This window comes from Coffea arabica, chromosome 8e (genome assembly GCF_036785885.1).
Source record: "Coffea arabica cultivar ET-39 chromosome 8e, Coffea Arabica ET-39 HiFi, whole genome shotgun sequence".
Taxonomy (NCBI): domain Eukaryota; kingdom Viridiplantae; phylum Streptophyta; class Magnoliopsida; order Gentianales; family Rubiaceae; genus Coffea; species Coffea arabica.
This window is the reverse complement of record NC_092324.1, coordinates 268,073-284,902: the sequence shown is the minus strand read 5'-3', so window position 1 is coordinate 284,902 and position 16,830 is coordinate 268,073. Positions and strand designations below refer to the sequence as shown.

The 16,830-nt window shown below is 37.7% G+C and overlaps 2 protein-coding genes across 2 annotated transcripts; both read right to left on the bottom strand.

Moving 5' to 3' along the window:
* Nucleotides 1–3,518: 3,518 nt before the first annotated feature.
* On the bottom strand, nt 3,519–4,684 carry LOC113703881 (uncharacterized). Its single transcript, XM_027225378.2, has one exon. The coding sequence runs from the start codon at nt 4,468–4,470 to the stop codon at nt 3,823–3,825; it is 648 nt and encodes a 215-aa protein (XP_027081179.1). The 5' UTR covers nt 4,471–4,684; the 3' UTR covers nt 3,519–3,822.
* Nucleotides 4,685–9,812: 5,128 nt separating this feature from the next.
* On the bottom strand, nt 9,813–14,823 carry LOC113704261 (uncharacterized). The gene is made up of 9 exons (XM_027226051.2): nt 14,422–14,823; nt 14,079–14,299; nt 12,175–12,356; nt 11,768–12,052; nt 11,625–11,683; nt 11,460–11,496; nt 11,255–11,326; nt 10,566–10,890; nt 9,813–10,458 (listed from the first exon to the last, which is right to left on the bottom strand). The coding sequence occupies exons 1-9, from the start codon at nt 14,564–14,566 to the stop codon at nt 10,081–10,083; spliced, it is 1,704 nt and encodes a 567-aa protein (XP_027081852.1). The 5' UTR covers nt 14,567–14,823; the 3' UTR covers nt 9,813–10,080.
* Between the last annotated feature and the right edge of the window lie 2,007 nt (nt 14,824–16,830).

Genomic DNA, 16,830 nt, shown 5'->3' with positions numbered 1-16,830 from the left:
ACCGAGAATTTTCAAGGGAAATTGGAAACACTTTGTACATCTTCCATTTGCATGGTGGAAGAAATTTCTTATTACTCTCCTAACAATAATAATAGAATAAGTCATCAGCCAATAAAAGAAAGAACCCGAGAACCACCTTACCCTTTTCTCTCCTGCTTCAGAAGTTCCAATTTCCATTGACCTGAGCCGAGCTAGCCAACGGTTCACTGCTTATTTGGAGGGAAATTGAACCCCCCAATTTGGAGGAAACTCAGTACTACCTTTGAAATGGTCGTTACTTCATGATTCAATTAAGGGGATCATTTCGCATACCTCCCATGAAATTTTTGACAATTGCACGTAGATGCTCTCGAATTTTTAAACATAACACTTGTCTCCCTTATTTAAGATGCTTTAAACATACATGGTCCATGTCAATACGAAGTAATTTCCAAAAATAGAGGTTGCTTTTTTTTTTTATTATTCAAAGGTTACCGTTTTCATACTTTAAAGAATTTGTCACTCCTTGTCATCCGGTTGCCATACTTTTTTTCCAATTTACATATAGTAGTTTTTTTTTTTTTTGGAAAAAAGATACTTGAAGGCAACTTATGAAGAAAGAAGCATAATGGATATTTATTCCAAAGGTTTTCTATATAGAAATGAAAGATAAATCCAACTATTTGATATTCAAATTAAGCTCGATTCAATAAAAACTCATTTGAGTTTGGTAAAAAATTTCAAGTTCGACTCGCACATGGCTCAATTAGTAAAAAAATTTTAATAGTGATAGGCAAAAAAAAAATAGAGTTACTCGAGTTCCGATCAATAAATAAGTTAGTAAATTTTGAACATAATTTTAATTTCATTAAAATAAACAGAAATTTTGAATACTAAAGTATTCGATTTGATTAAACTTGTTTACAGTCCTATCTGTACATTGACTGTTTTACTATTAACAAAATTTGTAGGGCAATATGTATTTTTGTGTATAAGTCTCTGTGAATGCTCTTACTTGTAAATTACTAAAAATTTGTGAATTTTTTATGAGTTAGGAATTCGTTTCCACCATTTTCACAATCTTTTTTAAGTATTGCGTATCCATTTTTTTAGACAGTGGCAACGATTAATGTGGAAGTAATATATAGCACCAACCTTAAAAATTAGTGTTCAATGCTTCTAATGAAACTTAAAAAAAATTAAACAAAATCAAAAAGCTCCGTATATAGAAAAAGTGGCACATATTCCAAGGGCTATTATGTAATTAAACAAAATCATATACTATATATTTTTTTAATCTGTTTGTGTGCATTGTGTACAACTCCATCTAGAATCTAGATAGATGATTCTTGTGTCTTCTGTCCGGTTGTTATCACGCTGTATTAAAATTCTCCCGTGAGAGTGAGAGAGGCCCACGCGGGAGAGACCCAAAAGGTCTGAAAAACCAAAGATGCCAATTGACAGGTAATATCCAACTGCCCAACCGCCAAAAGATAAGAAAAGTTGAAGTTTCTCAGGGTCTACATCTGCACTCTGTTTCTTTATCCCCCTCCTCCTCCTCCTTTTTTTTTTTTTGGTGAGAAGAGTCTACACCAAGACACAAGAACAGTTCTATTGATGCTCTATTATAGTTGTAGAGTCTGTTTGGATTAGCTATTTTTAGGATTTTTTATTTTTTATTGGCACTTTATTATGAGATATTTGGTAAAATTTTAAAAAAATTTAAACTAATTTTTAGATTATCTTTTAGAGTAGTTTATTGTAACTTTTATTGTATTTGAAAAACTAATTTTTAAAAAACACTCTAAAAATAGGAGATCCAAACAGAGCAATTATTAGTATGAAAATGGTTATGATTGACTGGTGAATGTGTATATACGGTAATATGATGCCAGTGTGAAAAATGGAAAAGAGCTGGCGTTCAAAGTTGGGCAACCAAAAAAATTCTCTATATATCAATATCATGCATTCAAAGTGGGTGTGGCCTGTGGGTGGAGAGGCACTAAAAAATTTGTAGTGTATTTTGACAAACTTTGGAGGCTTCGTGATTGGGAGTCCATTGTCCACGGGGACCCATCTTATTAAGCAATGAAATGACCCAAAAATATAAGAGGTTGAACTTGAAAGATTCCTAACTTGGCGTCACGAAATCAGCGACTTGTGAGATAATTCAAACCCCACCCCCCCCAAACAATTGGTAGCCTACTTGTATTGTATTTGCATTTGTATTTCAAACAAAGGCCATGACTCTCACCATTCCGTTACAGATTTCTTGAGGGATATTATTCTCTGTTTATTGACTTTGTACTGCTACAATCCACGCTTCCTTTTGGCCAGATAGTTCACTGCATAAAGACCCAACATTTTCCCACCTTCCCCAACAAATTAACTGCTACTAGTAAAACCTTTCGTTTCTTTTTTTTTTTTGGGCTCCATTCCACTTGATTGCTACACTTTAAAAAAAAAAAAAACAAAAACAAAAATTAGTAGTAGTATCCAGATTCACACCTTGCCAGCTGCCATCGAACCTGGGTCCATACGTTATTATATTAAGGGAAAGAACAAATTTTCCGACCCAAAGCTACGAAAAAGTCTTGTCCCCCAACCTATAACACCTGGGCCATGTGCTATAAGTGGCCAGCCTGGTTCCAAAATCTATCTTCTTCTTCTTCTGTTTCTGGGACCATCTTTCCAAGGCTGGGGTGCTCCACACTCACCACCTTCCGCTCCTCATTCTTCCTACCATACCAAGTCTTTTTTTCCCTTTCTAAAAGAATATTAATTTAATATCACTCCACCATTTTTGTCTTTGACAATAAATACTTCAATTATTTTTTATATGATTTTTCATAACAAGAGAGAGATTTTATCCTCATTCATATATATATATATATATATATATATATATATATAAAGTTTCTTCACCAATTATATGCCTTTTTTTTCATTTTAAATTCTACTTATATTTCTCTTTTCCTTTTTTCTTTTAAAAAAATGTCCATAGGAATAAGCTCCAAGCAACGATCCCTAGGTGGGGTAAGTGCTAGTTTCAAGGTCCAAAATTTCATATTGCCAGCCAGCATCCAATGTCAAGACGTTATCTTCTATTACTATCTATTAGTCCAAAAAAGTGTTTTGAAGTCCGTTCCCCACCTAGGATGAGCTCATGATGCCATACGCCTGTCAAATACACAACCAACAAAAACAGCATAGCAGTACTAGTATAACAAAAATAAATAATAAGTACTAGTACGTACAAAATAGGAGTAGATAAAAAAAAATACGTAATGCTGAACGAACGTACCTTGCACGGCTGAACGGAACGGAAAATATGAACACGTAACGGTGAACTGAACGGAGATCCCGGCGCCGAGAACGCACAGTTCATGGACAACAACATACGCACACACAGTTCATCCGGACGAATTGATTTGAGTTCAAATGACGAACGATACAACTTCACCAGCCCTTTTTTTTTTACCCATTATTATAATTATTATTGTTATTGTCAGAGTAATATTTTAGCATTAGTTGGCCAATTCAATGTAATGTGTTCAATCTTTTGTCCGAAAATGTCCTCCAAACAATTGCAATACTAGCAATCATAGAGCTCCAAGCAATTCACTATGTACAAGGAAGTGATAGATTTCACTTTCACTTGGGGTCCCCTCCCTGTTTCAAAACTCTGCTACTATCTGTTTCCTTTGGTACTTCGAATCGCCGGAGTACAGAAAACGACCGCCGGTTTCTCGTCTATCTTGATCGGCACCGACATCTTCGCCGGAAAACGCTGGCAGACAAAAATTATCGGATAATATCAAAAATTGTCAGACCAACCTGTGTCTACGGATCTCCGGCTTTGGACATGGCTGAGAGCCGGCTCGGCCTTCTCTGGAAATCGCTGCGGCGGCGAATCTGATGCGACGAAGGCCTAATCAGAGCCGCTAAAGCTCGCTTTACCAAATCGCCTTCAACTGTCCCGATCCGGACGAGCGAATTCTTCATCGCCGATCTCTGAATGGTCAGATTCTTCAACGAGTAGGACGGCGACTGCTGCTGCGGCGGCGGCGCCTTGTTTAAGTTCTTGTGCAAACTACACCTGAAGGAACCTGGGTGGCTGGTGGGAGAACACAAGCAGGTTCTCTTGCAGCTGCTCTGCTTGCGAACCACCTGGTGGTGGTGGTGGTCCCGAGGTGACGACATCGCCACGGACCGGCGAGGCGAGATGGATCTGTCGATGGACATCCGTACCGACGGCGTCGGAGAAATCGGAGCCAGTCCGTGGAGGTTAACGCGCGTGGGAGACGCCGATCGGTGGAAGAAGCTGGATGAAGTGGAGGAGCAAAAGCTGGACGAGGTGGATGAAGAAAAGGATGACATGTCGGAGGCGGTGGGCGGGGAATAAAACCGGCCAGACGGAGACACGGAGCGCTGAAACGCCAACGCTATAGGCAACACCGGCCCGCTGGACCTTCTAGAAGATGTCGGCATTTGGAACTACTACCGGTCTACCACTAGACCAGACTGCCAGCGCTCTAGAGGGAGACCGCAATTTTTATCTTTCTTTTTTTTTTTTCCCCTTGACTCTAGAGGGAGAGAGGAAATGAAAGGAAAAGGAAAGAAATGGAGAGAGAGAGGGAAGATTTGTTGTATTTCCTTGGAAGGGCCCTAAGGCTCCTCAGTTTGGCAAACCTAGCTGTTGTCAAAGGCAAGCTTTATAGGATGGGACTGGGAGCGGGAGGGGATTGGGGTTTGTGGTAAATGAATTACAAGTTGGGGGGTAGTATTGGGAATATACAAGATAGCTAGAGTGGTTAAAGATGGGGTTTAGTAATAAGCAGAGGGTGGGTTAGGGATTTTGGGTGGAATATCGATCGGAGGGCTGGAAATGAATTTTCGGTGGGTTGTTTTGCTAAACGACGAATTTGAGAGGCGTTTGGGATGACAAATTTGTTACGGGGCGACATGTGTAAAAGTTGCCACGTAAAATAGTGGATAGAATCTGCAGAATTTCTTTTTTTTTTTCTTCTAAATTTGGATTGGGCCATGGGGTGGAGTGGGGTGGGATTCATTTTTTGGGTAAGCTGTCGCTTTGGTGGTTACCGTAATTGCTTTGCTGCTAAGTGCTTAACTTTAACTTGTTTGAGGCTCTTGCATTTTGCTCTCTTTTTTTTAGGTATAACTCACAAATGTTCACATTCGTTTTATGATCTGCGACTAATCCTGTTCGAAGCGGATCGGGTCCGTTGCAGGGGAAAGCTCTCCCAACGTTATTCTTTTCATTCCCATGAATTTCGAACCCTAGACCTCATGACATTTTACCTTCTATACCATATGACTAACGTCCCCACAATTTAGTGTATATAACAAAATAGTGACCTAATCTTTGTCGCTTGTGCCTTGTTTGGAAAGAAAATTTGCTTCGTTTTCTATGAATACAATATTTAAATCGTCTTTTTATTTCACATATATCAAATTACTACAGTAATTTTTTTTCTATAAAAAATTCAGAAAAATGCAATCCGAACATGAATTTACCATACCATACCTTAGGCAGGGATGATAAACTACTGCTTTGTGTCGCCATATGTACTGCACCAATCTAAACTACACATTGACACTATTCAGCACAGAATAAACTTTCTTCTATCTCCCTCCCTAGCTATTATATTATGGTCCTTGAAGCTTGCTAGCTAACCTTGCCGAATTCTAGAGCCGATTTATTTTGACAAAAAAAAAACAGGCATTAACTTTTCCAGTTAGACAAGATGCAGGATAAGATTTTTCTTTTTTTTTTTTTTGTAAAAAATATTTTTTTAAATTCCCTCCCCGGCCTTCGGGAAGTAGGGATGATGAGCCAACAAATAGAAGAACAATACGCTTGCTTCTGGGCACAACATGAATTTTATCGAGTTTGCAAGGCAAAGCAAAGAAGATTACATATTATATGTTAGAACGTAAACTTCATTTTCACTGAAGGGCATCTTTATGATAACATCGATGAGATAAGCTTGCGCTTAGTTGTGGTTGCTAACAAATGCATCAAGCGATAACGTGAACGATTTAGTCAAATCCTTGGCCCAATTGCAGTTGTGAGACGAAATTAAAAGTGCCAAATTATGGTTTGTTAGGTTGAAGAATCTAGGAAGGATTTCTTTTTCTTGCCAAATTACGGTTTGTTTTGTAAGATTTATTGTATCTGTTAAATTACAAATCCGTAATTGTAGTGCATGTTTAATGACAGTTATGTAAATCAAATGGTGATGAACGATTTTCAACAATCTATTAAGGAAATTTGTTTTTTTTTATAAATTTTTTTTTTTAAAAAGGCTCATAAAACTACTCTAATGTTGGGATAAAAAATTCGGGGAGATTATAGGATTCATGAATATTTGTGAAAAAGCTCGAACTAAAATCAGACGCTTATCAAATGTCACCATACATCGAGCCGCAAACCGTGCAATATATTAATACTTTTCAGATGCCACGACACAATTAATTAATGCTAATCTTTGTGACTTTGATCTGCGCACGCATCTGTACAAAAGAAATGAACCTATACATACATATATACATATACGATTCTATAAACGCCAAGCTCAAATTGTGCGTAGCTAATTACAATATATAATGTCCAACACCACTAATTATAGCCGCGCTGAATTCTGGATGCCGGTTGCTCTAAGCTAAAGTTTGGACCGATATCTATAAAGCAAACAATAATCTTATGTCAGAATGATATCTATCTATTTCATTTGGTCGGACTTCTTGTTGAGGAATGGAGTACAGTCCACGATTTGGCAAGGTACTCACTTGATTGGTTGTCAAGTGATTCAAGCTGCCACTTCTGAAATTTGCATTAACATCTATACTATTGCATACAAAGAGAGAATTGATGGTTTGGAGTAAACAATTTTTGCCACTTTATTGTAGTATACTCTCAAATTTGTTCTTATGAAACCACTGTGCTTCTTGGCCACTAGCTCAGCGGCCGCCACCGAGACGGGTCTTAAGATCCTGCATGGGCTGTAGGTAGGGGTTCAAATTCCATCTACAGTTAAAAAAAAAATCCAAGGGTTATACCATCGCACTCCTTTTATCTAGTAAGGTTTGTGTACCTACTAGCCCCTGATACAAAGTCTCTGTAGGCTCCTCCTTCCCGGTAGTCTAGGATAGATAGGTTATACAACAGTTGTCGTCTCCAGAAAAAAAAAAATTTGTTCTTGTGAAAATCACTTATTACTTTACTATCTGCACATGAATTGTTAAGATAACTGTATCTTACTATAATTATCTAAACACATCTTAATGAAATATATGTCTAGTTATAAGCATTACTGTCACTGCCAAAACAACCATCATTTTTTGGGAAAAGAAGGTTAAAATGCTGCAATTTGCTTTAGTAATGTAAATTTTATTTTAAATTAATTCTTTTTTAAAAAAAAGAATTATGAATTATACACACATCACATATGCCTTTAGCACGAGTGTGTAATACTCCATTTTGCTAGCTAAATAAGGGGAAGAATTAAGCAGCTATTGTGAGATGAGAAAAGAGATACGAATAATTCTTTCGTACATATTGAGGTGGATACGTGCAATTACAAGTTATTTAATCACTCATTCTCCTCACACACCTAAATTTGTTGTTGTTTTTGTTACATTTCTTCCCCAATACGCAGTAAAGTTCTTTTTTTATCCTATCCACAATTACTGCATAAATTTTTATCATGAAGCGCAGTTGCTGAACTAATTGGACTTCAAAGAATCAATTAAAGTCTTGTATTGTAAAAAATTGGAAGCCCTGCCCTTTGTTTAGATTTGATCCTCCAGAATGCATTATTTGATTCCAGACCCGTCCCATGTGAGGAGCTGCCTCCTCGACATCTTTGACAGCCGGCCGGTTGCTGTCAGCTACCGTGCATGGCTACCCACGTACAGTGCTGCAACTTAGATTATTGGTAATGACGACTTATAAATGTTTAATTAGGAGGATTAATGGCCTTTGGCACCACAAAATAGCCAGATATATAGTACGTAGCTGACTCCTGGAATTCTCCTTCCCTTCGTTGAATCAGTAGTATAATAATATTTAACTAAACTATTCATTCCCTCATCTTGTGAACGAACTTGCATGCTAATTAGGAACGCAATTAACCTGATCATCCTCTTAGCCTCTCGTCCCAAAACAAATTCAGCATAATGAATGAATATTGATACGCATGATTGATATTTGGGGTTTGAAAATGTGTAGCAGAAGAAATTGACAAAGCGGAATGTGTCTGTGGCTGGAAGCTGCAAACCTGAAAGAATGAGATGCTCCCTGTCTAACTTTTGTTAACAATTACTATTGACTTCTGTAGCCTCTGATTCTTAAGAATCTCATTCTATGCTCCTCCTTTTTTTTTTCAAAAAGAAAAGAATGTCAACACCTTCAATCCTTGTGTCGACATTTTTGTTAAAAGAACAAGAAAGATGCTAATCAATGATAATTCAAAGTGGACGTCATTAGCCTATTTATAAGCAAAGCAGGTGTATTTGCTCAGCTCTTGATGATCGTCTTGGCCAGCCAGGAATGAGCATCACTTTCACTAGTGTATTGCTCTAGGCCAGCCAGCAGATTGTGGCAATTGTGAACTAATTAAATTTAACATGTCAACATTCAGGATAAACAAAATGCTTATGTTAAACTAAAGATTTCTTGGTCGCTAGATTTTGTGAAGAGGGGATTTTTTTTTTTCCTTTTTCCTGTTTGGTGGTGGTGAGGGAGGGGACAGAAAGGAGGAAGAAAAGGAACGATTGTTTTAGCAACTTTCTACATTCTGCTGATTCCATCCCACCCCTATCCCTATAACAGTTGCAGCAGTTGTTGGCCAGCAACCGCGTCATGTTGCATTAGTCTCACCACCAATGATCCCGCTGAGGGGTTTTCTTTTCTTTAGCAGCTCCAATGAAACCGTAGTTATTAAACCAAGTGAAGGGCTACTGATTCAACCAGCGGGTAAGCGGTTGAACTAGTGGGTCATTAAAATAGTTTTTTTAATAAAATTAGATATTAATATTTCACTATTTTTAATACAAGATATAAAGTATTAACATTAAAAAAATGTATTTTGACAAATTTTTACTCAATTTTCAATGAGCTATTAATTACTTTAGGAAGATGTACAAAAAAAATTTAATTGGCAATCCTCTCAAATTTGAAGTGTAAAATTTTATTTTTTAGTTAATTTAAGCTATTAAATGTAATATTTTAATGCGAGTAATTTTTGTCTTGTGAATGCATGATAGTAATGTATCACTTCAGTAATTCATTTATTAATTACATAGAGTAGGTAATTAGCTTAACTAAAGTCTTCAATAAGTATTTGAAGGGAGTATTACATAAAAAGAAAAGATTTTCCAAAGGCAGAAAGTAGGGAACATCAAAGTTTAGACATTATGAAAGTTTATAAAAAATTAAAGGCACTTCGATAGTAGCATCAACAAGTCCAGTGGCCTGATAGTGGAAGCTTTACAATTCTTTGCTGGAGGTCCTGGGTCTGAAACTATGGAGTAGCAGGCCTTCAGTGCCTGTTGGATTGGTCAAAAACTGGCCGGTTTATTGGTTCTTTGGTTAAATTATCGAATCATTGAATAATCAACGAGTTACTTCATTAGGACTACCAGAGCTTCTTGTTCCAAGGTTTTAACATGGGAAAACAGGATTTGGAGCCCTGCAACTCGCATACTGTACCAAAGTACTCCCCGTTTCCTCTTCTGGTCTGGCATTTCTATTCATCAAATACCATAATGTATCTCGCAGTCACTCATGAACAAATGAAATCTGACAATTTGATTCAAAATGAAGCATCTAATCATATATCATGTTGTTAAGTGGAACTGGAAGAGCAAGGGACCGGAAGTGAGTAGAGTTGAAACACATGGCTGCGTGCATGGGTTCAGCCCTGCTAATTGCCAAACTCCCTACAGCACAAAACAGCAGCAAAAGCTCTACATATCGCCAAACTAATTTACATAACCTCAAAATTCAAAACACTGACACACAGATAATTTGCTCAACACAACAAATTGGCTTACAAAACAAACTCCACCTTTTCTCTAGGTAGGTTTATCTCTTTCATAGTCTTCAATTGGCTTGGGCATGTGCTCTTTGGTGTAAACACGATGCCGTCTTTCTCTTCCATATATAACCCAGAACAGCAGAGAGAGCAAAACTGCAACGGCAACCATTACTAGCCCAATGTACACCCATTTGCTGTACCGTTGCAGATCAGGGCAATATGTCGTGTATATGTCGCTGAACGTCTGTCTCACGAAAGAGCAGTCTTGTAGGCTAACCAGGTAAGGGCCGTAGTGATATAACCCGAAGCTCACATTTATACCAGCAGCCATTTGGCCATAGAGAGATGGAGTCAGCCGGCCTGTTGTCACACAAACGCCATTTGGTGAAACTTGACAGACATGGGTACCCCACACCTGTGTCATTGAGTTAAAATAGTTAATATTCTTGACTACAGCAAAGAATGGAGGGAGCTGGATACACAAGCAAAGAGGTTGTGTTACTGATCCTATGATAACTATACCTGTGTCGCATTGTCCAAGTCCACCTCGCCAGCAGTACATGTCCTATTGCTCAAATCAGGATTAAAAGAATTGCAAAGGAGTGGCAACAGTGGCCCAGATTGATTGTAGTACAAAGGTGCAAAGTTGGGGGAGAAATTGATGTTGGAAACATTGGTGATGACCTGGTTAAGCACATCCACTAATTGAGAAGTTACTTCCTTACTTCTGGACAAAGTCTCTTGTGCAGTGGCATTGTCCACGCAAGGAAGAATATCATCTAGAGACGTATGAGCAGTTGGGTTTTGGACCCACTGATTCATTGCCACACAGGTATCTGTGGTAACGCTGCATTGAGAGAAAAAAGAAAATGAGACTAACACACCAGATGCCAAACCAGTCCTATATTTTTTTTAAAAAAAAGGCATCAACCCTAAGACTGAGGTGCACATCTCATATACCACCCCCGATAATGTCCTTACAGCTTTCTGCGGTTAAAATTATCCAAAAGGCACAAATAGGAAAGTAATGCTAGAAGAAGCCAACCAGGAGAACAGGTGTCCAAGCGTGCTTCTAGGAAATGGACTTAGTGACTTTACCATATTCCATCTTTAGCATGGCCTGAGTTTATAAAATATTCTGTGATGCGGGAATGAAACTGAAAGCGTTAAAAAGAAGTATACAAAACAAAGTAATGCTCCTAAAAACTTACTTGTGGAGAACAAGAAATATGCCACACAATATAAAAGTTCCTGTGACCATTATCCATCCAGTGATTACAAGACTGCAAGAACGAATAATTGGCATTAGTATTTTTAAAATTAGGTAATGAATCGCAAGAACGAGAAGAATGACTATACATATAACCAAGGGGAGACGAAACAAGATCTGCACTTGACAATAACTATTGGACTCACATGTAAACAAGAAACTGCAAGCCGAATATCGAAAATACTGGAAGAATGGGAAAAAAGTCCGAGTGAGTACAAAAGAAGTAGCAATCAGAAGATTAAAGAAAATATGGAACAGGCACATTCTACAAGAACATTGATATCAGGATTGAGATAATTGCAAAATTTTACCAAATCCAAGGAATGTCATGAGAAGCATAACAGCTGAGAGAATGATGAGAGCCAACCTCCTGCATGAGCATTATCCATTGCATTATAATCTGGAACACCAGGCCATACAGGATAAGGCACATATTTTTAATCTATTGACTTACACCGCAGCTATGGCATCTCTTATATCCTTTGAATTTTTATCTGCTCGCTCAGAAAGGGTGTTAGCAGAAGAGTCTATCTTGGTTAGAATCTGATCGATGTCGGTTTGGACATTTCCAGGCAGGAGCACCTGAGCAACCTGAACCTGCTTAGCTGCAGAAAGATATCCTGACACATTCCTAAGATTCCCCACAGTCGTGTCAGCCTGATTCACAACATATTGCAAAGTATTTGATGTGCTGCTGTGAAATTTTCCCTGGCCAACATACAAGACAATACATCCTACACTGAAAATGCAAAATATCATATCAGTTCCCGAATGAAAGATCACAATGAACTGAAAATAGAGAGATTGAAAAATATGTCCAAGCACGAGCAAGTGTGTCAATGTGAGAGGGGTGGTTCTTACATTGCCACGACAGTAAAGAGTATAAGCAAGATCAGTGAGAGGGCATAAGCTGCTCGAGAATATCCATAGGGCGCCCTTCTACAGCAACAGAAGTAGAGACACATGAGGAATAAGCTTAGCCCAAACACGAGGAACCAGATTCCCGCAACAACAAAAAAAGGAACAGCTGTATAAGCCACAGACTGCACATGAACAATTGACTGGGTCAAAATTTACTTGAGGAAAGAAATATTTATACATTAATGACAAGAAATTTAAAATGCAGATAGAGTATCTACAACAAGCAATTGATAGCAAAGAGGGCAAATTTTGATTTTCCAAGACAGCTAAATGCAAAAACAGGATTGCCACGTAGAACCAACACTACATGAAAAACAATGCACCTGCGGTGTCAAAGGAGGTGAAGGGCAGAATTTTCTCTCCCTTCTTAATCATTAGAAGGACTGCATTCTGGCAGCCCCACATATTTTGTATCTGGTGAAGATGCGTTGTTTGGATTGTGATCTTCCACAGAAAAATTTTTACGTTTACTGTGAACACATTTTCCAATCATTTTTTTATCTCACATACATCAAATCGCTACAATACATTTTTTTACATCAAATGGTAGTTGATTATCTGAATGTTGTATTAAGTTCAGTACAAACTGTCGAATACAAATCCTCCTAGACTAATAGCAGCACCTTCAATAGCAATCCTCCTACAGTAATGCTAGTCTATGAAACGCAATGGAGTATCACCTGATATAGAACTAAAACATTAATCAAGAAGGTAATCTTGGGAGTTTCAATAGTTCAAGTTGACTAGGAGGTGTTGCGACCAAACTTAAAATGCTATCAGCATTGGTGCTCAATATTTCATCATTGCAATGCAAAACATTTGCCACTTGAGTCATAGTCAAACTTCCAGTGCACGAGAATACAAGAAGAAGCAGTCCAAGGAACTTGCCGCATTGCAGATAATTTAAAATGCTACAACCTACAGTTCATAAAGCAGAAATTGGAAAAGCAAGAACAATTCTGAGTTCTGCTAGTGCCTGAAAGCGTATCTAAAATCTTGTGGCTATGGTTAGTCGCATTCAACAGAAAAGCACAATAATAATGTTTTAACTTTGGAATTAGCAGTAATCATATCCAGCACATCAGGATACGAAGAAATATGGCGCCAAAATGGAGCTGCAGAGCGTTTGCCACTCTAATGGACCCACAATTATTCAGATTCCAGGTTGGGTTTAGAAAGCTGATTAGCAGAATAATATAATGCTCATACTAGATCCAATAATGTATCTACACGTCCTTTCTGTCAAGAATCTTTATCCTTCAGTTAACCTTTTTGACTTTAACCTACACTCCACTCGGGGAAGTGCTGGCCAGCTCCACATAAAGTACTGTAAATCACTCGATTCGCACAAAATTAGCCCCAACTTTCAAAGTTAGATTTCATAATTTCCCACGGGACATTTTCTCAGCTTAAAGTTACGCCGCGCCCAAACAGGCACCTGAACAAACATTTTCCATCAAAAAAATTCAAAACCGGAGAAAAAGCCACCCTTTTTTTCAAAGGAAAAAAAAGAAAGAAAGATAACACTCTACTACTATCTCTGTAGCAAGAGACCTTTTCCCTTTCCAATAAGGCAGGGAATTTTTACCAACCACTCTGTCCAAAGTAATTCCTGAAACCATCTCAGAGCTTTCATCCATATATTAAGACCAGAAGGCGAATGAATACAGAAGAGGATCCCTAACTAAATTAAATTCCATAATACCCTGTAAAAAAATGCTTTCTTTAATTCCACCATTTAAAAAGGGCCGGGGGGGGGGGGGGGGGGGGGGGGGGGAGAAAGAGAGAGAGAGAAGAAGAAGAGATTTTAATAAAAATTGATACATATATTTTTAGCGACTTACAGCCCAGTAATGTTTATTCCTGATGTTCCATCCACCAGAATACTTGTTGAAGTCATCCAGAGGATCTTTTCTGTAAGTCCTCTTTGCAGCCAAAACAAGGGAAGAGTTCAAGGGAGGCTCTTCGTCACCGCTACTTCCAGTAGTAGTACTAGAGTTCTCAGCAAGAAACCTTTTTGCTCTCCAAGACACCACCACCCCATAATTTCTTTCGAGAAATGCCCCTGAAATTTCAATAAAAAGTCCCCATCGCAGATGAATTGAGCATCTTGGGGGGAAAAAATAGACAAGGAAAAAGACAGTGTGTTTTTATGAAAGAAATGCTGCTAACAGAAAGAATTATTACCTGAAGTGGGCATCCTGTGGGATGTAGGAAACAGTGGAGCATCTTCTCCAGATGAGAAGGAAACGGAAGCGGAAGAGAGGAAGAGAAAAATGGGGACAAGGGAGAATAGCTGAGACCCCCTCCTGGAGATGCTAAGGCATGACATTGCAGCGAGTAGTAATCAAATGAATAGCTTTTTGCTTTCTTAACGGCGATGTTTCCGTAAGTCCCTGCTGCAACAACGTGTATCAACGGTACGTGTGTGTTAGAAATAGATCTTTTAGATCAAAATCCTCAAGAAAATGTACTACTGCTCACGTTGCTCAACGCTGCTGTGATATTGAACTATTTTAACTGTATCAAGCAAGGTGTGGTGCCTGGTTAGGATTAGTCATGAATGAATCAAAATGGGACAAAAGAGGCAATGGTTAAAAGTTGAGATCGGGAAATTTATTAAATTAAGCACAAGACATGTGGCAAGTTTGGTGACGATTGACACATGACAGATGGCAGGGAGAGACCAGAAGAGAGTAGAGACTGAGACCGGTGGTGCGGTTTTATTTGTCTGTTGAAACTTTGGACCGCTACTAATAATTTATTAAGCACTTACTAACAACTATACATTACTTAACTCAAATTAAAGTTAATATATTCTCTCACTCACTCTCCTTACAAATATAATACTTAAACTCGTTTGGATTGTAATTTTTTGCAGGAAAATTTAATATTTTTCGTGTACATATTTCTTAATTATTATTTTATCTCTGGTACATCAAATTGCTATAGCATATTTTTTTTACAAAAGCTCTTAAAAATATCAATCCAAACGAGAAGTCTACGTAGATTGGAGTCTATGAGAGTTTTTATAGCAAAATACACACTATAATTATGTATATATGAAATAAAAAAATAATTTAAAAAATATGTTAAAGGAATATTTTTAGAAAAGGTTTCCAAAAAGCTTATGCCTAACAAAATTAAGCTTCAAAAAAAGAACATTTTTAGAATTTTTTTTTGTTGTCAAAAACTCATAATCCAAACAAGCTTGAAGTGACATAATTGCCCCTTTAAGACCTATACATAAATAAACAAGGAGGAGAAGTACACGGGGTCATAGTAGACTGTGTGCATTTTTCTCTTCGATAAATCTCTCACGTAAAGGCCAAACCACCAATTAATAATGAAGATTGAATATCAGACGGACCGAAGCTGTAGTGTGGGATAATCAATAATGGGATTTGACTGCTCCTACCATTTTAACAGGTTCTAGTCTTCAGTGGGATTTGACTAAGGATTTTGGTTAATGATTAGCTTACCACTTAAACCCACAATTTGATCGCATAGGACAGCAATCTCTTGCCTTGCTACAAATAGGATATAGCATCAATTTTACCTGGCACCAAACAGGCAAAGATGTCTTCTTCTTTTGCCTTTTCCATCTTTCTACTGCAAAATGATTACCTTTACGCTCTTCATCTACACGATTATTATTGAGTGTATAATAGACTGGGAGTGATTGAAAATGAAAGAAAAAGACGAAATGGTCGGCATCGTTTTGCAAGTAGAAGAAGATTTACATGCAAGAATCTCAATTTGGAAGATGCAAATAAGTGCAACAACCAAAGCCCAAAAAAAGAAAAAAAAAATTTAGTCATAAACTGCAGGGACCAAAAAAATACTTTGCACTTGTTCTTCAGCACATATTACTACTTCTACTAGTACATCTTTTTGGGTTGGTTTTGAAATATAGTGTAGTACTTCTACTAGTCTTTGCCTAAAAGTACGTCCGTCCAGAATTTGCGCGTACAAATTTACTGATAGGAGAGGAATTAGAAAGATTTGAATTTTGTTGATTGGACTGATCAAGCAATCGTTATCAATTTACTTGTGTTATCAATCCATCAATACACGTATAAGTTATATACACATACGAGACAGAAGGTAATTTCCGAACAAATGATTTAAAATATTTATTTAGCGGCTCCTTCTCCTAGAAATTAAGGAAACTCATCCACGTTACTTTTTTTTTGTTTCTGTTCAGTACGGGTGCTATACACATACGATATATATATAATTTTTTTTTGAATCTTAAAAAAAAAAAAAGACGCCGATAAGGACTGGACATTGTTCATGATCCTAATTGATCATCCTGTCTGCTATCTGGCAGCCTCTCAGTCGCTACCTTTAAGAAAGAGGAAGGGAAGGGAAGGGAAGGGACGAGACGATCGGCTGGCCTAATAGTCTCTGTCACCGTCTTTGGCTTAGGAGTCGCTTTTCATCGACAAAATCCCTGAATATGTGTGAAACCTCATACGATATCGAGTCATTATCATGAATACGGGCAACACATTATGTCGAGACAATTATTAGCCCATCTGGAAAGGCATTTTGATTTAGAAGAACATTTTATTGTATTTTTCAAACATGTCT

Coding starts and splice junctions, on each gene's coding strand:
- LOC113703881 (XM_027225378.2), bottom strand. CDS start 4,470: ATGCCGACATCTTCTAGAAGGTCCAGCGGGCCGGTGTTGCCTATAGCG.
- LOC113704261 (XM_027226051.2), bottom strand. CDS start 14,566: ATGTCATGCCTTAGCATCTCCAGGAGGGGGTCTCAGCTATTCTCCCTT. Junction 11,497..11,624: donor CATGACATTCCTTGGATTTG/GTAAAATTTTGC, acceptor CCATTCTTCCAG/TATTTTCGATATTCGGCTTG. Junction 10,459..10,565: donor ACTTGGACAATGCGACACAG/GTATAGTTATCA, acceptor TCAATGACACAG/GTGTGGGGTACCCATGTCTG.